The 22,806-nt window shown below is 36.2% G+C and overlaps 1 protein-coding gene across 1 annotated transcript in view; it reads left to right on the top strand.

The window, feature by feature from the left end:
* Hdac9 (histone deacetylase 9) overlaps positions 1–22,806 on the top strand; it is a 679,511-nt gene that overhangs the window by 509,556 nt on the left and 147,149 nt on the right. The window contains exons 18-21 of the mRNA XM_013024045.1: positions 15,439–15,494; positions 15,741–15,828; positions 22,092–22,211; positions 22,526–22,623. Coding sequence (XP_012879499.1) covers positions 15,439–15,494; positions 15,741–15,828; positions 22,092–22,211; positions 22,526–22,623 — 362 coding nt within the window. The remainder of the gene's footprint in view (positions 1–15,438; positions 15,495–15,740; positions 15,829–22,091; positions 22,212–22,525; positions 22,624–22,806) is intronic.

Below are 22,806 nucleotides of genomic sequence, written 5' to 3'. Positions count from 1 at the left end.
CCTCCCTCCTTCCCTCCCTCCCTCCCTCCCTCCCTCCTTTCCTTTCCATTCCTTTCCTTTCCTGTCTTTCTTTTTTGTTCAAGTTCTACGGGCCTGGGTATTGTTCCTGAGCTATTGTGCTCCAGGCCTTTTTTTTTGTTGGTGATTTTTTTTTGATGATCCTGTCTTCTTTTCCTTATTTATGGTATATTCAAGTGTGTATCTTCAAAAAGGTTGGGGGAGGTATAAAACTTGAGGGAAAATGTGTGAAAAAGAGCAGCAGTGGAGCTCACTGGATTCTGTGAAAGTGGGTGGAGATGAGAGAAAGGAATTGAGAAGAATGAGCCAACAGAAGACACTGTACAAAAGAAATGTTCTCATTACCTGACTCATGTAATTCTAATCCCTGTAATCCCTCTACATATAACCTCTATAATAACAATAAAGTAAATTAAAAGACACCCCTCCCCCCAAAAAAAGTCTCATGGACTTTTCTGCTTGGGCTGGCTTCAAATCCTGATCCTCTTATCTTAACCTCCTGAATAGCTAGGATTATAGGCATGAACCTTCAGCACCTGGTTAATATTCATTGTTAAGATTCCTAGGTATCTCTGCTTTACAGCTTCCATCCCTTTGAGTTTTTTGCCTTCTTAGCCATTCTCTCTCTTCACTCATAAGTTCGTTTACTTACATGCTTATTGTAATCACTGTACATTCTTACCTGATAATTCCAAACGACATGAAGTCTGTTAGCATTGCCTTCTTTTACTTGATTTTACTTCTTAGAAGTCTTCTAATGTTTTAGTATATGACAGTCATTGGGTTTAATATAATAAAAATGTTAGAAAAGGTTTGTTTATTTGGAGCTTAATTCTTTTAAAACCTTGGTGCAAAGCTCATCAGTGTTTTCTTTAAAAGCATTCTTTGTGTATATTTAATAATTTGTTGTTGCTTTGGCAGGAGTTAAACTTTTGGTCATCCTTCCTTCAATCTGGTGTAGATTTAAAACATTCACATTTGTGAGTGTGTTGAAGTTCTTTTGTTGCAAGTTTAATATCTCTTATGCAAAATGGACGTTACCAGTAATTAGGATGGAAGCGTATTGAATTATTTATTTTACTGCTCAATTTCAATGAAGAGAAAAAGCAAATTCATTGCTAAAATACTATCTGCATACTCACTGTTCATTGACTCTCTAGAGTATCTGAAACAGGTGGAAGTTGGATGTTTGACCTGTGGGGGAAGTGCCTTGTTCTCACTTTTTAACTTCCTATAGTATTTGGCACTTCAACCATTTCAGAAAATTCTTACATAGCCAACTTAAAGGGTGATTTATGCCTCTGAAAGTTAACAAATATTTAATAAATCTTGATGAAGTAAAAAGTGAGTGTGTCCATTACTCAGATTCTTTACTCAAAACCTGTTACCTACTTGGCTATGGGTTCCTACCTTCACTCATCTGCTTTGCAGATAGCTAATATTTTGATTTCTAGTTTGTCGTTTTAACTCCTGGCTCCATGGTAATTGGATATGCTTATTTCCAGCCTCTTTGTCTAGCTTTTGGCTTTGAACCCCAGATTTTATTACTTTAAGTGGGGTTTAGTTCATAGTGACTTGCATCTATTGTTATATTACTTAAGACTATTGATGTCTGTCTCCTCTCTACATCTGCTCATCTTTGCTCAGTCATTGACACTTGTAGGCAAAGTTTTAATGGTATTTCAAGACTAACTTAGGTGGGAAAGAATGGTTTATGAAATAAATTCTAGTATCATGATGTAAACATTTACTTCTACAATTTTTCTAATCATCTTTTTTTCTCAAGATTCAAAATGTTGAACAAATAAGTAATTTGTGTTTATCTTAGTTTTTAGACTTTTCAGTTTTTATGTTGAATTATGTATATTACAAATGTTTACTTGCATTTTTGTTTCATTCTCTGCAAATCATTTTTATACCAATGTCCAAATTACACGCATCATATATACCCAGAGAACATAATTATTTCACACATTTATAACTTTATGTGATAGTACATTTCATATACACACATGCATATGAACTTTCAAGATAAAAACTCTAGTCAATTCATTTGGCATTGTTTTTCAAAGATGATTTATATATAATGCTAAATAATTTAATTGCTGTGTTCAAACTTTGTATTTAACTGTATTAACTGATCAATTTAGATCAAAGATACTTGTTGGTACCAATTTTCTTATAGGATATGGCTACGGATGAATTGAATTCAATGCAAAAAGAAATTCATAATAAAAAATACAACTATATGTCCAATGAGCTTAGTCAATGACAACATTTATACAATGATAACATTTATGTATTGTACATTACTGTTAGTCTCAAAGTTTAAAACATTTTATATATTCAATTTTTATTCATAAATTTGTATGCATTAAATAACACTAAAATATTCTTACTACTCTGCTATTTGAATGCAAAATAATTCCACTAAAACAAGAGTATACTGACAAGAGAGCTCTTACTGTGGGATATTGATATAGCCCTCTCTCATTGTATTCTTTGCTCAGATCTTGGTCATTACAATTGTTTTGCAGTTATCTTCATAGATGTCTATGATTATCTTAACTTTTTTTCTGGTTCTTAAAAGGAAAAGAAAAAATAAACTCTTGCCTTAATTTCTTTTTGCTGACTTTTTTGTGCTAAGGTTCTATTTACATGATGAAAAAAATATCAGACTATTTTTTGGTTAGTGTGGTCCAAAAACCAGTCATCTTTCATAGTAATTCGGCCAATTGAACTGTTGGCCCTTGTGACAAACAAAACCACTGATTGATAAACTAAACAAATTGTTTTCAGTGGGCTATTATTGCCTTACCAAGATCCACATCCTGATGAGTTCTTCCCTAACAACAAGAGCTTCTTCATAGTGGCTCCATTGTTACTAGTTTCATAAAAGCCTCACCAAAAATTACATGTAATATAAGCACATCAGATTCTCTGTCTCCTTCCTACCCAGGCCTGAATTCTATGAATGCAACTAGACCTGTCTATGGCTACAGTCTTGCCAGGCTCAAAGCTGTAGAAGTTGTGGTCCCCAGATGCCAGTCTTCCTGGAAAGTTTTCCAGTGCTGTCAATGTGCATCTTCCTCTGAGTTCTTCATGGAGCAGGCCTGGCAGCTCTGCATGTGCTCGGGGTCCATCATTTAGTTAAATAGCTAACACTGAGCTCCTGTTTTCCTGGCTCCCTTGAGCTTATATTCCCGTAGGTCCCTTATTGTTTTCTTGGCAAATTCCTTTACCTTTCTGAATCTCCCAGACTAGAGATGTTTGAGACAATCTTTCTTTGTGAAACTTTCTTCCTTCAGAGACAGAGACTTTAGATTAATAGCATTGATTCTAAGGGAAACTTAATTTTCTAAGACAAAGTAAGTTATATCAGATATGTGTGTGTGTGTGTGTGTGTGTGCGTGCACATGTGTGTATATATGTGTGAACTTCAATTAAATGGTTTGCTAATTTGAATGTAAACTTGTACAATGGGGTTTAGATATTGTGTAAGATGTGTATTGATCAGAAATCTTCTTTTCCACATAAAGATTAGCATTTAGATAAACCAGCTATCTATAAGTCTTAATAAGTGTAGTACATTTCTTTTATTTTTAAATAGGTTTAAGTCTGGGAAATAATTTGAGAAAGGACACATTCTACTTTCACCCTGTTGTTGCTGTAATATAAATCATGTGGAGTTACTTTTCATCATAGAAATTAGTGCAGCTAAAGAGGAAGAACTCAGAATAACTTAAAGACCCACAGTTACGATTGAGTAGGGATTTGAAATGGGAGCTGCTATATGACATGCTGAATAAATGATGAACTGTATCATGTTCATGATGGTCAACCTGAGATTTTAGGTGATTTAGAAACTCATCAACATGACTAGCCTAAGCTATTGCTGAAAGTGGGATATGAGCCAATTTTTGCACTAATTCTTACATAGTAAACATTATTAGGGGAAGTGAAGCAGGAAGGGGGGGATGCGTGCTTGTCCTCTTCTGTTCCCAAGATGGTTTCTGATCATCCAAATCACCACATCCTTCAACAGAAAGTGAAAGGAAGGGAAAGTGATGTTCATGCAAATATTATATATGCTCCTACCCCAAAACTTTAACCTCCACTGATACCAACAAAGACACTGCATTTCATTCCCAGTGAATGACTTTCAGTTTCTTTTGAGATAAGAATGACACATCATAGCAATATAACTTACTGTAGTGAGCACCAGTTTGGATGGAATCACATAGTTGTATCAAGTTGAAATATCTACCATAGGCGCTCCACAAGATGGTAGAGGATTGTTACTACCATTTCTTTTGTGCATACCTCCACGTTACTTGAACACAAGAATAAAATCCTTTTAAATGAAGCATATAATGTGCTTTCTAGAAGAGATAGCAGTACTATTTATAGTATTTACAATTTTATACTATTAACAGGAAATATGATTACCCAATGGAGACCAAAGCAAAGATTACATGCACTAATAAGACACAAAAGACAGTACTTCAAGCACTGGGTTTTCAAAACAAACTTTGAGTATGACAAAAAAAAAAACATTGGGATCTTCCATCCAACAAAAATTCTTCAAAAGCATTAATTATACCTTTATTGTGTTTCTAATTTCTTGACATTAAACAAACGAATGTGCAGAATCAGAAGTTGATTTCTATAGCCCACTTCTTCTAACTGGTTTGAAACCATATAATGCATGGTTTGTTTCCAATACTCTTTTTGTACTATAACCAAGTAAAAGATTTGGACTTGTAGTAAATAAGCTCATACAGATATTGGAAAGAACACTTATGAATAACCCTGTAGGTGGGGAGAAAAACGGTGCCACCTTACACAGTTATGGGAAGCACAGGTTTTGGCTGCTTTCATCACTTTTTTTAATGGGAGCAGAGCTACCAGGGCTTAAACTCAGAACTACACTCTCATTCAGCTTTCTCAGGCACTCTACCATTAAAAACATGCCTCCATCCTGGCATGCTGATGGTTTATTGGAGAGAAGAATCTCAAACACTTTTTTTTCTGTCTGGGTTGGCTACTAGATGTGGTCCTCCAGCTCTCTGCCTCTTGAGTATTTAAGCATTCAGCAATAAAAAAAAAACCACAACTAGAGTCAAATGGCCTCTACCCAGGCATGTTAGATGATTATAGTTATGAGTATAAACCTAGATTAAAATATCCTGTTATTTTTGGTTTAAAAATATCCAACCAATACATAGATTAAGAGTGCTTATAAAGATAGATAAAGAGTGCTTTATTCAAAATTGATGATAATACATCAACATGAGTTTGTTTGACTTTGCTAGGACTGTGACTTCTGGTGAAATAATTCAACTACATGAAACGTTGCCTACAAATTTCCAGTTCAGCGATCTCATTGAAAATAACAATTCAGCCATCAGAGCTTGCTGGCAAACTTTTTTGTTCCATGCTGTGCTTGGTTTTGATACATTTTATTTCTCTGAGCACTGATACTTTAGTACATTTAGAAATACTTTAACGGTGATACTCAAGATAGGGAAGCAATTACTGTGCTCTAGATTTTCAGAGAAAATTTAAACAAAACTCCAATCAGCTGTTCTGACATGCTCAATTAGTTTCTGGATAGTTGTCAGCTAATAATAAGCATAAGCCATGTTTCTCCACAGGATGGGTTTATATCCAAAACAGAAACATTTAAACAAAATTAAGCAAAAGCCTAATAATTGAACCATCAGTTACAACAAAGAGACCTGTCATGTCACCTCTCTTTACTGCTTAGAGACCACATACATTCTTCTATTCTCTTTATGGGACTTCTACTTTTATCCAGAATTAATTTAGTAAGTCACACAGTACTGAATAGTCTAAGTAGCATTAGTTTAAGCTCAACTCCACTGATCACTATTTCTTAAAGTCTGTATAAATAATATATACATTTCTGTGTTAAAGTCTGTATTTATTAGAAATTCTTGACATATAATGTGGTTTTACTACATCATTTTATCAGTGGTGATTGGCTTCTTTGTTTCTCATGATTTGGAAATGTGGCTTACTCTGTAAGTGTTGGAATTCATAGTGGTTTTTTTGTTTGTTTGTTTTAACCATCCATTGATTGATTACTTACTTGTTCATGGTGGATCAAAGAGAATGGAAACTATGCATTTCTTCTCTTCACTGGGCAATCATAATAAATAGAACATATATTATTTTGCACATTCTGAGATTGACATCATTACCATAGTAATAGACTTGGCTTATACAGAGTAAAAAAAAAAGAATTTCATAGTGGTTTCAGTAATTTCCTTACTGCCTTTCCTTGATTTGCATAGGAAAAACTTCACTCTGTATGGTGAGGTATACAAAAATAAATTTGACATTTTGATAAATTTGTTCAGAGCATGTAAATTTCACCAGTTATGAAAATAGACCAGTCTAAAATGATTAGAGTCTCTTTTCCTCAAATCCATCTTTACATTTAGACAAAATCATAGATTTTTCTTTCCTGGAGTTCACATCGCTTCCTTCCTAAGGCAATCAGAAATTGTCCTTTATTTCCCCATGTAATGATGCCAAAAGTCGCAACACTTCTCTCCTTTAAGAAGAAACACCATTTCACTAATCTAACCCACTAAAAACAAAGTAAGGATGTGAGCACATCCAGTACTTGAAAGAAAATTATCATTGTTGATGATATTCAAATAGTACTGCCAATGCTCTGCAATTAGTTATGCTCATGACTGGAGAGAATAGAAAACTAGAGTAGGGCAAAATCAGATTATTAAGATGAAGAATTATTTCACCAAATAATGTTGATCTTTATTCCCTTCAAGAGTATATGTATCAGACAGCATTTCCATGGGGTAAATTACACAAAAATAAAAAAAATTAAGGAATAACATCATATTACTAGGTTTTCCTACTATAGGTTGAGATGCTTACAAACTAAGAAGAAGATGATCAAGTAGTAGGATCATGTGTGCCCAAAAATGTGATAAAAACAGACTTTTTTCATAAAATATAAATTATTGTTATTAGAATTAATGGCAAAAATAAACCTGTCAACAGTCTTTTTTAAAAATTTTATTGTCAAAGTGATGTACAGAGGAGTTATAGTTACATAACTAAGGTAGTGATTACATCTCTTGTCTAACTTCTTACCCCTTCCCTCATTTCCCCCCTTTCCCTCTGACCAACTCCCCCCCCCCAATTGTACAGATCATTTCCAACATATTGTCTTGTGAGTATCACTACTGCGTAGGTTCCCCCTTTGTCCTTTGTCTCACCATTTTGTTGTTCCCCTTCCCCTCCCTAGTTCAGATAAATGAATATTTGATATACACTGTACATGGTTTCTTTTTTCTTTGGAAGCAGGGTCTGTATGGCCCACGCTGGCCTGCCTCAAACATGGTTCTTTGGCTTCAGACTCCTTGAAAAGTATTCATTGGATATTTGAATATTGAATATTCAAGTTGAATATTCAAATATTCAAAGAATAGTTTTCATTGAATATTTTTACTCAGATATGAAAATGATTCATGTATTCTCGACACAAGAGTAAACCTAAATTAAGTGGTATGATGCATAATAAATCTTTGCCAGGACCATCAAGAGCTACAGAAAATGCTAACATATTCCCTGTTAAAGAAGCTCAAAACCTATTGTGAACAACAGACCTTCTTATTTAAAATATATTCTGCTATTTCATCCAAGTGTGCTAGTCAGCCTTTTGTCATTATGGCCACTACCTGAAGAGAATGTCTGTCTTTTTATCATTACCTTGCTGTTTTTGTTATGGTTCTGCCACATAATTTGAAGTGAGGTATTGAGATGCTTCCCACTTTCTCTTTTCTGCTCAGACTCAGTTTTGGTATTCAGGATCAGTTTTGTTTACATATGAATTTTAAAACTATTTTTTTTCTGTTCCTGAGAAGCATTTTGTTGTGATGTTGATGGGGATTACCTTGAATCTGTAGACCATTTTTGATAATGGCTACTCTCACAATATAAATTTTTCTAACCCAGAAACATGGAAGGAAATGTTCTCAATCTTTCATTGTCTTCTAAAATTCCTTTCTTCAGTTATTCTTATGGTTTTTATTATAGAAGCTTTTCATTTCTTTTTTTCTTAATATAAATTTTTATTGTAAAGGTACTATATAGAGGGTTACAGTTACATGCGCAAGGTAATGAGTCCATTTCCTATCAAGCATTGTTACACCCACCTTTGTTTTTCCCCTACCATCCCTTCCCTCCTCACCACCCCAACTCCTCCCTCTCCTCCTCCCCCTGCCCTCACAAAGTTGTAAAGTTCATTTTCAAATACTGTCTTGTACTTCTCATTATTACAACAGGTCATCCTGTATCCTTATTTCAGCATTTTATTATTTCTCTTCCCCTCCTCAAATTAGAAAAATGTATATACAAGATGCAGGACACATAGTAATCAAAACAGCTTGGTACTGGCACAAGAACAGACCTCAGGACCAATGGAATAGAATTGAAAACCCAGAAATGAACCTACAGACCTATAGCCATCTAATCTTCTATAAGGGAGCTAAAACAATAGAATGGAAGAAAGACAGCCTCTTCAGTAAATGGTGCTGGAAAAATTGGTTAACTACATGTAGAAAAGTAAAGCTAGATCCTTATATATCACCCTGCACCAGAATCAACTCCAAATGCATCAAAGACCTCGGAGTCAAAGCAGACACTCTGAAAACATTACAGGATGGAATAGGAGAAACCCTAGGTCTCCTTGGCATAGGCTGAAATTTTCTTAATAGAGACCCAGAAACACAACGAATCAAAGAAAGGTTGGACAAATGGGATTGCATGAAATTGCAGAGCTTCTGCATGGCAAAGGACATAGCTAACAAGATCAATCGAAAGCCCCCAGATTGGGAGAAGATCTTCACTAGCCATACAAGGGCAAGGGTCTCATATCTAAAATATACCTGGAACTCAAAAAATTAAATCCCTCTACAACAAATCTTTAAAGAAACAACTTCCCAATAAATAAGTGGGCTAAAGACTTAAAGAGAAACTTCTTTGAAGAGGAAAGAAGGATGGCCAATAGACACATGAAGAAATGCTCAACATCTCTAGCCATAAAGGAAATGCAAATCAAAACAACATTGAGATTCTACCTCACCCCAGTTAGAATGGCTAGAATCAAGAACTCCAATAACAACAGATGCTGGAGGGGATGTGGACAGAAGGGAACCTTACTGCATTGTTGGTGGGAGTGTAAACTTGTTCAACCACTTTGGAAAGTAGTATGGAGGTTCCTCAAAAGACTCCACATAGAGCTCCCCTAGGACCCAGCAATCCCACTTTTGGGCATTTACCCAAATGTTCACAAACAAGACCACACTAAAGCTACCAGCATGACTATGTTTATTCCTTATTTACCATAGCTAAGATATGGACCCAACCCAGATGCCTCTCAGTAGATGAATGGATCAAGAAAATGTGATATATATACACAATGGAATTCTATGCCTCCATCAGAAAGAATGACATTGTCCCATTTGTTAGGAAATAGAAAGACTTGGAAAAAATTATATTAAGTGAAGTAAGCTAGGCCCAAAGAAACATAGGTCCCATGGTTTCCCTTATTTGCAATAACATGTCTGAATCAAGCAGAAAAGGTCAGTTAAGTTGATGTTAGGGAAATGAACCCTAAGATATGTATTCAAATGTTTTTTTTTTCTTTCATGAGATTGTTTCTAACACATTTATAAGATTATTTCTTTGTTGCTTTGTATGTCCCTTCCCCACGGTATAACCCCTGTTTTCACTGTATTTGATGTTGTTATAATTTGTGCAGGGGAAGGGAAAAAACAAATCGTTTAAAGAGAGATCAGGTGGACCCATTGCAACAATGAGATCTATAAGTCGTTATGCTGAAAACAAACTTTTCAAGTTTGGTGGGGGCAGGAGAGGAAGGTTGGGTGGGAGGGTGGAGGATGGATGGGATGGGAAGGGGAAACAAAGGAGGAGGCTACAATGCTTGATAAGAAATGTACTCATTACCTTGCCCACGTAATTTTAACCCTTCTGTACAGTATTTTCACGATTAAAAAAAGAAAAAAAACATGCAGGACACTGGAGTCAAATACAGTGACATTTGGGGTTATACCATGGGGGAAGATCATACAAAGAAACAAAAAAATCACATAATACATTATAAGTACATTAAAAGGAACAGCAACAAAAATAAAACCTCTTGTGTCCCAGTCTTGGGGTTCATTTCGTTTAGCATCAGGTTATATAGTCATATTAGCTTTTGACCTCTTCTGCTTGTCCTAGACATATACTAGTTCTTGTAGATAAGGGAGACCATGGGAGACCATGTTTCTTTGGGTCTGGCTTGCTTCATTTAATATAATTTTTCCAAGTCTTTCCATTTCCTAACAAATTGAGCAGTGTCATTCTTTCTGATGGAGGCACAGCATTCCATACCAACCTCATTCTTCAAGTAAATAGAAGAAGCAATCCAAAAATTCATATGGAACAATAAAAATAACCGAAATAGAAAAAACTATTCTTAGCAAAAAGAACAGTGCTGGAGGAGTATCAATAGCAAACTTTAAACTCTACTACAAAGCTATCCAAAACAGCTTGGTACTGTCACAAGAACAGACCTGAGGACCAATAGAATAGAATTGAAGACCCAGAAATGAACCCACAGACCTATAGCCACCTAATCTTCAATGAGGGAGCTAAAAAATATAGGATGGAAGAAAGACAGCCTCTTCAGTAAATGGTGCTGGCAAAACTGGTTAAACACCTGTAGAAAACTAAAGCTAGATCCTTATATATCACCTGTACCAGAATCAACTCCAAATGGATCAAAGACCTCGAAGTCAAAGCAGACACCCTGAAAACATTACAGGAAGGAATAGGAGAAACTCTAGGGCTCCTTGGCACAGGCTGAAATTTTCTTAGCAAGTACCCGGAAACACAACAAATTAAATAAAGGGTTGGACAAATGGGGTTGCATTAAACTGTAGATCTTCTGCATGGCAAAGGACATAGCTAGCAAGATCAATAGAAAGCCCACGGATTGGGAGAAGATCGTCACTAGCCATGCATTGGACAAGAGTCTCATATCTACAATATATTTAGAACGCAAAAATTAAATCCCCCAACAACAAATCCTCAAAGAAGTTTTTCATATCTTTAGTTTATTTCTGGTTGATTGATTGATTGATTGAAGCCATTGTGAATAGGATAGTTTTCCAATAAATCATGAGACTGAATGAATTGTCCTATGAATATTGACAGATAGTAATTACTTCAGAATTGATAGAAAGAAAGAGAAAAATTTAAAGTCAACTATAGAAGGAATTGACATCAATATGAGCACATAGATTTGAGTAATAGATGTAAAATTGATAGGAATTGGATATGAACTAAAATGAGATGGAAGAAAGATAGGGTGAAAGAGCCTTTAAAAACAACTGATTGGCTTCTGATTTGCAGCAATGGGTGAATCATTATATGATTGCTAAGTTTAGCAAAAAATCAGAAGATCACAAGTTTGATGTTGAACATATTAAATTTGAAGTGATCTTGAAATACACAAGCAAAGGTGTTGAGAATGGGAGCTGAAACACTGTTCTTCTGCTCAAGAAATTTCATCCTTGAAATAGAAACCCACAATTTGCTTTGTTTTGAATTCATAACACTAGTGACATTGTCTGAGAAATGTGAAAGAGAAGGGGAAACAGAAAGGCTAAAATGTAGCCTTGATTGGCCATAATTGAATGGCCTAATATTTTATGTGTAGGAGATATATTAGAAACTACAAATGAAGGTAAGAATATTAGGGGAGTATTCAGTTATAGAAACCATGGGAATAATTATTCTAAAACGAAGATGTAGCCAATGGGGTTGATAGCTAATGAGGTGCTGATAGGTTGAAAGAATAAAAATCCCATTACTGGATTCAGTGGCAGGAAGGCCATTGGTGATCATTTGTATGACCTTCTTAAGTATCTTGGTTGGAAGATAAATTAGAGGTCAAAGGAGTCCAGATGAGGAAAATGAGAAAAGAGAAAGCAGTAGACACTGCCTTTCTGGGAATTGGGTTGTGACTAGGGGAAGAAAAGAAATGTAGTAATTGAAAAATTGATGGAACTGATGATAGATATTACAAATTGACCCATCTGTCTCCAGAATGGTAGAAATCCTGAAGCTATTTGAATCTTGACAAAATGGTTGTAATTTTAAAGGAAATTTTCATATAAATTTAAAGGGGTATTAGATATATGATAGAAGAGTATGAGAGGGTGGGATCCAAATTGTAGGTTATGAGCCAGAATGGAGGACAAACTAGTCCCTTCTCTAGTACCATAGGAGCCAGAAGAAGCTGGAGTGTCTCAGGATTATCTCAGTCATCTTATTAAGTTATATTTTATCTTTTACTGGGTGCGCTAATCCTTCAAATCCTTCCCTTCTGGAAGTGTTGTAGGGGTATGATGGCTTTAAAGGGCTTTTATGATCTCTAAGCAACAGCTAGAAACTGGAACCTACATTCTACTTCTGCTGGCAGGTATGTGACGCTGGCAACAAAGACAAGCCTTTCAGCTAAGCAAAGGGGGAACACAGAAGAGATGTGGAGAATGTAAGGGGTTGGCTGGTGTTGAAACTACAAAGGCATGTTTAGGTGGGTCTTGATGATGGCGAATAGTGTTATTGAAATTGACAAGGAGGACATAGTCAAGCTAAAATCAAGTGGTTTTAAAAGCATTTTTCCAAAATGCTGGAGGGTAGGACAGAAGAGTATAAAGCAAAAAGCAGACCCTTTGTTCAAGGAATTTGGCTACAAAGAGGAAGACAATTAAAATTATTATTGTTATTGTTCTGCTTTACATAACTTGTGAAATTGTGTTCCCATTTTGTTCCCCAACATGAACTCTACACCGATTGACTTACTGTACCTGACTCGTATTTCAAGGTTCTTATGCTTACCCTACCCAGAATGCTCTTTGTTTCCTTTCATATCTACATGAAAGCTGATCTTCCAGCCTCATTAGCATTTATCTACCAACTTTCTCCAGGTTTAATAATATTTTTTACTGTGAAAATAATTCAAATTTGCTATAAGCCATTTAGAAAATATATGAAATTACAAAGTTAATACAATATATTACTTTCCCTTGGATATATCTATTATTCTTCTACAGCAACAAGGGAGTGTCAGCACAGAGCTTCTCAACATTTCAGGTTTTTGGGTTTTTTTTCCAGTTAGTCGTGGGGCTTGAACTCTGGGCTTGGGACCTATCCCTGCGCTCTTCAGCTCAAGGCAAGCACTCTACCACTTGAGCCACAGCACTACTTCCGGTTTTCTATGGTTTATTGCAGATAAGAGTCTTACAGACTTTCCTGCCTGGGCTGGTTAGTTTTCCTCAGATCTCAGCCTCCTAAGTAGCTAGGAATACAGGTGTGAGCCACCAGTGCCTGGCTTTCTATATGGAAAAAATAGCTTCTTATTGGATGTTTAATCTGTGTTCACTTGATTACTAATACAATAATACTCTTTTTTTCTTGTAGCTGTTAAATCACTGGATATTTTGCTCTTTGGATTGCCTAATGAAGTCCCTTGTCTAGAAAGCACAATTTTCAGTTGAATATTGAAAGTTTTATTACATTATTAATCTAAAACTCATTATATCAGTTATATTTTCCATGCTTCATTCATATCTACTTTCACCCTTGCCATTGTCTTCCCAGTGAACTGTATTGCTATCATAATCATTGCAAAATTCTCCATTCTCAGACCTTTAATAATCTCTAATTTCACCCTATAATCATTCTAAATATTGTTATTTAATCTTTGTAGTTTCTCCCATATCAGAGAGATAGCAAGTACATTAAGAATAATAACAGAACATATGTTTATCATCATTCCTGTGTCCATACATTCTGTTATTTGACTTCTGTATTAATCCATGCTCTGCTGCCACAAAACACATCACAGATTTCCAACGGTCAGGTCAGGTGGGAGAGGCTTTCATCTCCATTCTCTACACTTTCATCAATAAACAGTAGAAGCTGACTTGCCTTTTAGTTCTAGAGTTGGAAAATTCAAGAACCTGCAGCACCTCCCTAGAGCTCCCTTCCCAGTTAGAGCATGGTGAAAGGCTGAGGGAAAACAAGAAATTCTGGTTGAAACCAGAATGTATCCCTGTATCCCTATATCCCTGAGGACAGACCAAATTGCCCCTTAGTGATCCTACCTCTTAATACAGTTCCTTGGGATCAAGATTTCAATGCTTAAAATTGGGAGAAGGGGGCATAGTCTAGCAACAGTAATTCCCTATTTGGTCTTAACTTATCATTCCCTACACTGGCCAAAAAAGATACCAAATTAACTCATTGCATGTTAATGACCATAACAAGAATGTGCCAGTATGTTTGAAGATCCAGGGCATAGATGGCTTTTCTTTATATCTTTTTGCTTGCATTAAAGATTTAGGGAGAAAAATCTCTCTAAAGTATATTTATATTATTTCAAAAGTTTTAGGATTATGTATTAAGGCAACATTCTTCTTGGCACATGTTACTTGAATCATAGTTAAGTGAAAGGTGGTGTGAATCGTGTGATAGATGATTATTTTTCACATCAGACAACCCAACTTTTCTGAGCATGCTGGCTTTGTAAGGATTTATGGTTCCCTGCCTTCATGCTGGAGTTACCTCAGCTTTCCGTGATGCATTCCAACTAATCTGGAGGTTAAGGCATTCCTTGATCATGGATAGATCAGATTGCTGCTCAGCCCTGGAATTTTTTTTTTTTTATAAAATTCCAGAACTTGGGCTAGAAATTGACTCAGAGAATCCAATAAAGTTGCGAGTCTTGGCAGTCATCCAAGCTAAGTTTATAGACTGGAAGAAATATGGCTTTCCATTGTTCCCTTTTCACCTTTTTGAAGTTTCTTTTGTGTCTATGTGAGTATGTGAGTGCGTTGATCATTTTGCTGATACTGTAATGGAAATAATCATTGAGGGGACCCAGGTAAAGAATTTTCACTTTGGGCTTTTCCTCATCTTTCTAAACTTTGACTCAAACCTGCACCAGGAGTGCATTTCCCTCTGTGGTATGTTGATGTCATAAAGAAGTGAACCACGAGAGAATAGCAGCTGACATGTATGTTTGCCAGTGAGGCATAGCTCTGACCTCTCTGTTCTGCCCCTGGCTCTGTGGAATCCTTCCTGAGACATAGTCTGAGAAACACCATCATATATGGTTTTTCTCTGTCCCTCTATGGCCTGGCTAAGGGGCCAGAAGTCAAGTTTGAGAGCAAGCTTCTAAGAATCTGTACTTTTTTGGTGTGTGTTTTTGAAGAAAGTGTAGAGCACAGTGATGAAAGTAAGCCTCTCCTACCTGACCTGACCATTGGAAACATGTCTTCTTTACAGAATGGGTTTGCTGTTGTAAGGCCCCCAGGCCATCATGCTGAAGAATCTGCAGCCATGTAAGTACCAGAGACTCTTGCCCATCTCCTAGCGCCATGATTCCTGGCAGTCACCTGCCCTGTGCATGTTTCTGAAGCTTCTAATTGTTAGCAGATGGACTGAAAAAAGTCTTTCGAGATACTCCCAGAAGCAGATTTATGGCTTCAGAGATCATATAGCATTTTACAAAATGCTCTGAACATTATTTATAATGGTTTTCCTGGATGATTTGCTTTCTTATTTCTCTGTTCTTCTTTATTCCGCAGGGGGTTCTGCTTTTTTAATTCAGTTGCAATTACAGCCAAGTACTTGAGAGACCAACTAAATATAAGCAAGATATTGATTGTAGATCTGGTATGTATTCCCAACCAGAGCTGGATTTTCAATGACTCTAACTAAAAGGGAAGGGATTTGTATTTCTCTCTTGTCTTGCCTTTAGCACTTGCAAACAACTGAAGGGTGTGTTTCCTTTGAATGTGGAAACTCATTAAATTCGGGATAGCAGTTCTGAAACCATAAACATTCACGTTTCACTTTCATGGTGTTAACTGCAATTTAATGAGAAGAAGGCGCAGATCAGGGCAATTTTTATGATCCTTAAATGAATTGATACTTCCACAGTTAAAATAACCCAACAGAACCCAAATTTACTTTTCCCTACAGAATATAGACTTTAAATAGTCAGATGTGCTGGAAAGAATGCTGTTGCTTTGGTAACCAATTGGCTACTTCCCCTGGTTAGCAATCATGTTGCTTGTTGTGCAACTGTGGTATTATTAAAACAAGTCAGCATGTCATTCTTTCTGAAAAGATCTCAAGTCTCAGATGCCAGGTTAAGGATGACTCCTGCAGGAACCCTGAGTGATTAAGAGTCATAGACATTGGATTTAGCCTTGCATTTTAACATGATACATTCTTACACAATAGTTATAATTTGTTTAACAAATGGTTGGTTTAAATGCAGATGACACTTGGCAGGTTGTCTAAAGTATATTTCTGAGTAATGAGCCAGAGATCTGCCCATATAAAAAGACCAGCCCAAGAAAGAGCAAAAGAGAGCTGAATGGTGATTTATGAGCCACGTTTTCAGCTTGCCTCCAGTTCAAGAAGAAGGTGTAATAGGTTGTCTGACAAAGCATAGACAGGAAATGAACCCTGGCATCCAAACTGAACCTGCTACATCTGCACTTAATTAATTTTTGCAGGTGATAAAAGATTTAAAGGCAAAATATGTTAAAGGGCTTTTTTTTTTGAAGTGCAAGGCTCAATAGTCTAAATCTTGCTCATATCTGCACTCATAATTAAATCTTATTGGAAGTCATGGCCTTACCCTCCAGCCCTCTGATTTAGTTAACCAGGCACACCAAAGGGTTGAGGGGGCACAAACAGAGCCATGTGAAGAAATACTTAGTTAAGGTAAACCCAAGATAAAAGGAATGGGAGACTGATAAACACTACTAGCTTTGAATTGGAATAAATGTGTTTGTGGGTTTTTTTTTTGGTACAATGTATTGTCTTTCTGCAAACACATTTTTAGGAAGAATATAAAATCCGAACTTTCCATGTATTTTGCAAACATGCTTAAGGTTTTCTTGGTGTGTGTGTGTGTGTGTGTGTGTGTGTGTGTGTGTGTGTGCGCACGCGTGTGTGTGAGCACATGCATGTGCATGTATGTGCCAAACCTAAGGCTTGAACTCAGGACCGGTGCTCTGTCCCTTAGCTTTCCCACTCAAGACTTGTATTCTATCACTTGAGCAACAGCTCCAGCTCTAATTTTTTAGGGGAAAATTGGAGATGAGAGTCTCACAGACTTTCCTGCCAGAGCTAGCTTTGAATCTTAAGCCTCAAATCTCAGCCTCCTGAGTAGCTAGAATTATAAGCCACTGTCACCCAGCTTAAGCTTCAATGTAAATCATAGTTTATCATCATAGTTCACCATATTGAAAGCTCTTATCTTCTGCAGCAGCAATGTATTAGCATTTTGCATGATCGATACTAGTATGTATTTTTCTATATGCATTCAAAAGAACTTTTTTCTTTTTGGTTACGGGGCCTGAACTCTAGCCCTGGGTGCTGCCCCTTAGCTTTTCAGCTGAAGGCTAGTGCTCTACCATTTGAGCCACAGCACCATTTCCAGTTTTCTGAGTGGTTTATTGAAGATAAGAATCTCACGGACTTTCCTGCCTGGGTTGCTTGGAACCACAATCTCAGATCTCAGCCTCCTGAGTAACTAGGATTACAGACAAAAGCCACCAGCACCCGGCTTCAAAAGAACACTTTTTTAAAAACACTTTTAAATAACTATTGTTCAAGAATTATTGTACATTTAGAAAATGAGCATAGTCTGCAAGGTCTATGCTAGAAAGATAAGTAAAAATTTTTTCAAGAAAAGAAGGATGAAAATTGAAGTATGTGTGCTCAAAATTTCTCAACATGTAAATTTTATCAAAATTATATGGGAGGGTGACTGGTCCACTTTTCCTTGTTGTTCAGAGCCTTTTAGCATTTACTTTCTGAGAGATCTCCTATATCATTTGGAGTTTCTACAAAGGTAATCAATAATTATCAAGAAACCCCTTTGAAAGCACATTGTTTATATCCAAACTCATAAATAATGAATTGTAAAATGGATTGGAAAATTATAATATGTAGTTTACGATAGATGGATTCTTTGTACTGCAGAGGATTTTTATGTATAGTTTTACTTTGTATGTTAATATATGAGTAAAAGTCTACGGGATATAATCTGAAACGATTTATAAAATAATTTACTTGGTAGCTCCCAGCAGTTTCCTGTAAGCTTACCGGCCTTTGATTATGAACCGGCTTCATTATCCAATCATAAATGATTCTCATTTCCCAGCAGGCTCTACAAGACGAGAAATTTTTGTTTCAAATTCTCTCAGTGTATGAAGTTCTGTCCAAAGGGTTGCCTCTGAGATCACCACCAGCTCACATATTCTTACTTTCAAGTCTTCCAATTTCTGCAGCTGCAGGGCTACTTAGAGGAAATTCCTGTTTCTCCCAGCTGCTGAGAAGGAAGTTTTAAAGTGCCACGTGGCATTGAGACCTCTGTTCTCCCAGGCTGACAGGTCTGTTCTGCAAGTTAGCAAAGGAGAGGAGAAAGAAGTGTTTCAGTAGGGAAAGTCCTTCATCCTTGTGTATCCAAAGCCATTTACCATGCCGGTGACGTGGTAAAGTACCTCTACAAATTCTGGGACCAAGAGAAGGCAAAGCAACTCCATTGTCTAACAGCTAAATTCAGCTATTTTATAAGCCTAGTAAACACAGAGCCAGAGTAGTGACTCACCTCCCATTTGGGGTCACAGCCAAATTCAAACATGTTAGGTATTTTAGGCAGGTAGTATTCTAGTGGATCTATAAAACTCATTCATTTCACTTTCCCTTTCTAAAAAGATCACACACACACACACACACACACACACACACATACACACACACACACACACACACACACACACACACACACACACACACAAAACATTGTAGGAAAAAAAATCAGGTAGACTTGCTTTCCACTTGCAAAAGAACCAGCCATTGAGGTCAGGGCAGTGCCCTGTCCTAGAAGTAGATTATATTGCAGGACTCATGAAGTTATTGGGCAAAGTAGCGTTTGGTCAGAAAAACATTACTCTTTAGGTTCTGTTATTAAAAAAAAAAGTTACTTCAACTACCCTTAGGTTTTAGAAAACCCAACGGTTAGTCAAATATATTTAGATATTTTTCACAAGTCCTTATACTAAATAATTGCAAGTGATTATTCTACTAGTTAGCAGGTGGAACATGATTTATTCAAAGCTATTTGACATACAAGTAAAAGTATATTTGATTCTACATTTTGTTCAGAATTAATTTTCACAATGTACTTTTTTAACCAGAAAAATAATTAAATGATTTTTTTCACATTTCTCAGAGTATCTTAAAAGCTTAAGTTCTTCCTGGGGATTTTTAAAGATTCTGTTCATTTCATTTATTTTTCTTATCTTAGTGTAGTATGTATTTGTTGCTATGGAAAAACAAACCTCAGATAATTCCCAAGACCTCAGAAGTTTGTATGAATATTTTAGAGCAAGAAGAATTTTCAAAAGCATAAAACAAGAAAAAAATGAACCAAAGTTATATTGTTATAAATTACTGCCCAGAATAATATGCATACATGTATTGAAATTTTATCTTTAAATGCTTAGTGAATATCAATGCAGAATCACGATGGCCCATGTATTAGAATGGATTTTTGTAGTTTAATGAATAGTATCTGTTGAAAACTTTACTACACTGATGATAAAATTGCATTTCTTACTCAGAAGTACATAAGTACCTCGGGTATTTTTCAAGAACAAATGATTTGATATCTGAGACACATTGTCATCTTCTTATTTTGTCTTCTTAAATAAAACTTTTCAATGTCCCCAGAGAAACTGGAATAATCAATGTAATTATTTCTACTTTTGCAATTGTGGATACATTTATGACCAGGTCAATGTGACTTACAACTCTATTGATATTGTACAAGGGAAACAGAAACATTAGTGTTGAGGGCTTTCTAATATTTTTTATCCATGTTGTAGATGTCCAGTAGTAAGCACAAAGGACTCTGTGGCTTAAATTGCTCACATAAAGGAAATAATGTATCTATCCCTTCTTCTCTTTCAATATTCAGAAATCCAGGAATTAATATATATATATATATATATTCAGTAATTTACTTTTTTTCTGGTATGTGTATCTTTGTCTGACACAAGTTTCGAAGGATCTCATTTTCTGCCTAGACATATGATTCTGTAATTACTTTTGGGTGTGTGTTTTATACAAAAGGGAAGAGTGTTATTATGTGTCTACATCATAGATGGCAAACTCAGTGCAGGTGTTCTGAACCTACTAGCAAAGATCCTGGTGATGTGTAGTGTAATGCAGAACTGCAGGTTTTTGTGGGTACAAAGGTTTACAGACTAGGATAAGGAAAAATAATGCACAAAAACTTCACCACACAAAGCTGCTAAGAGTATCAAAGAGATAATGTATGTAAAGTTAACAGTGTAATAGTTAAAAGTTTATCCTTTGAATCAGAAGTAGGTTCAAAACCCAGTCTAACACCTAATTTTTGTGTAGTTTTACTAAATAACTAAAGCCACAAGCCTCCATTTTATCTTTTACATTATGGATAACATTACATATACCATTCAATTATCAAATAACTTATGCAGATTTTTTAATAGTGTGTCTAACTTAAAAATTGTGGGAGACACTGTTGAAACCAGAGTAATTCCTATTTACCTAAAATGAAATACAATATAATTAAATAGTTACATGTTACCACACATTTTAATAACAGAACCAGAAACTATTTCTGTATATGTTACTAATATGGCAATAATATTCTGCTGAGTACAAATATATAGATTATTGAATTTTAAACCTGGTCCATTTCCTTTTTATCCAGATGTCATTCAGTGAATTTATCACTCTTTAACACTGGAAATCTTTCAGTAAACATATTTTTAATGATATTTATTTTTTTATTTCTCATATTCATTCAAACACATCATTGACAATTAATTATGATTAATAAAGAGAAGTGACACATTTTTAATCATTATCATAGAGAATTGCCCTATGAATTTTGCATTCATTGAAACAAAACAGATTTTTTTGCTTGTTTGAGTGGGAAGGGAAGGAGAGTTGTATGAGGGAAGAAAAAAATCAGGAGGTGACTGGGAAGAGAGAACATATATAATATTAAGATTAGACAGCTTGGACAAGATTGTATAAAACCCCATGCTCTCATCCTCCATTGGCTCAGATGACAAAAGCTAATGAGCTCATGGCTCCTGTGTCTTCAATTTTTGCTGTCATGATTTTACCAAAATGAAGAATGAAGTCGTTTCTGCATCTGGCATCTCTTTTGAAGTGACGCTAACTGCTAGGGGATTGCTAACTGAACTGAAGGCTTCAAGAAAGCCAATTTATTCAGCTGGTTGCAAAGCCTTTGACCTTAATGGTGGGACTTGGCAAATCAATACACACACGTATGTTTAGTGTTCTGTCAAGAATTACGAAAATGTTCTGCAAGCCATAGATCCTTCTGCAAAATACTAGTTTGGAGTTTAAACATTAGTCTTCTTTTTTTTTTTCCAGAGGCCAATGAGGCTAGTTAATTAAGCCTGAGGGGTTATGAACTGTTGGCAGTTAATAAGTCATAAAATTCCTCCATAAAACAGGATGCGAGATTCCATCACCGAAGCAAAAGAGTACAAAGAGCCGGTGTATAAATATCTAATTGTACCAAAGGACTGGACTTTCTCAATGACTGCTCATCTGGTGTCTCCAGGGCATGCTCGCTGTGGTTTCCTGATTTTTAGAAGCCAGTTTAAAAAATGAGTGCATTAAAGCGTAATTTGCCTGAAAGTTCAGGAAGTAAAGGGGGTGGGGGGGTAGGAGCAGTCTTGAGGGGGAAAAGAAAAAGAGGGACAAGAGAGAAAGACAGACCATGAGAAGGAGGGGAAGGTTAGGAAGACAGGCAACTCGAAATCAAAAAGGTTGCCTCCGCACAGAGTTAGACAGAACTGTATTTGTCATCTGTTTTCTTTTCTCTGTAGGATGTGCACCATGGAAACGGTACACAGCAGGCCTTTTATGCTGACCCCAGCATCCTGTACATTTCACTCCATCGCTATGATGAAGGGAACTTTTTCCCTGGCAGTGGAGCCCCAAATGAGGTTCGGTTTATTTCTTTAGAGCCCCACTTTTATTTGTATCTTGCAGGTAATTGCATTGCATGATTACCCCTAATTTTCTTGTCCTTTGCTGGTGTTTCAAATTACACGAGATTACTCGATTGTCCCCCAGGACCAAGAACCAAGGCAGTACAAGTGCATAACCCAGAGCGCTAGTTGTCAAGCAAGGTTGGGCTGACTTGATGCAGTGTTTGATGCTTATGTCAAGACTTCCCATGGGATTGTTTTCTTCTCTTCTTGCTTTACTTCCCATGGATCTCTTGTCTACCCATGGTGGTATGCTTTTCTCTTCTCAGGTTGGAACAGGCCTTGGAGAAGGGTATAATATAAATGTTGCCTGGACAGGTGGCCTTGATCCTCCCATGGGAGATGTGGAGTACCTTGAAGCATTCAGGTTGGTACCCTTCCCTCTGCAAGTGGCAGATGGAGAAAACCTCATATCTGAAACTCTGAACTTGAAGTAGAAATGTAAATTTCTAATCAATGTCTTCTATAGACCCGCACAGGAATTTGTATAAGTGGTATATCAAGATCTAGTTGTTTTCATGCAGGTATATTGGCCAGGGTCCCATACATG

The sequence above is a fragment of the Dipodomys ordii genome, unplaced genomic scaffold (assembly GCF_000151885.1).
Source record: "Dipodomys ordii isolate 6190 unplaced genomic scaffold, Dord_2.0 Scaffold72, whole genome shotgun sequence".
NCBI classification, from domain to species: Eukaryota; Metazoa; Chordata; class Mammalia; order Rodentia; family Heteromyidae; genus Dipodomys; species Dipodomys ordii.
Note: the sequence above shows the minus strand (reverse complement) of the source record. Positions and strands in the feature narration are given on the sequence as shown.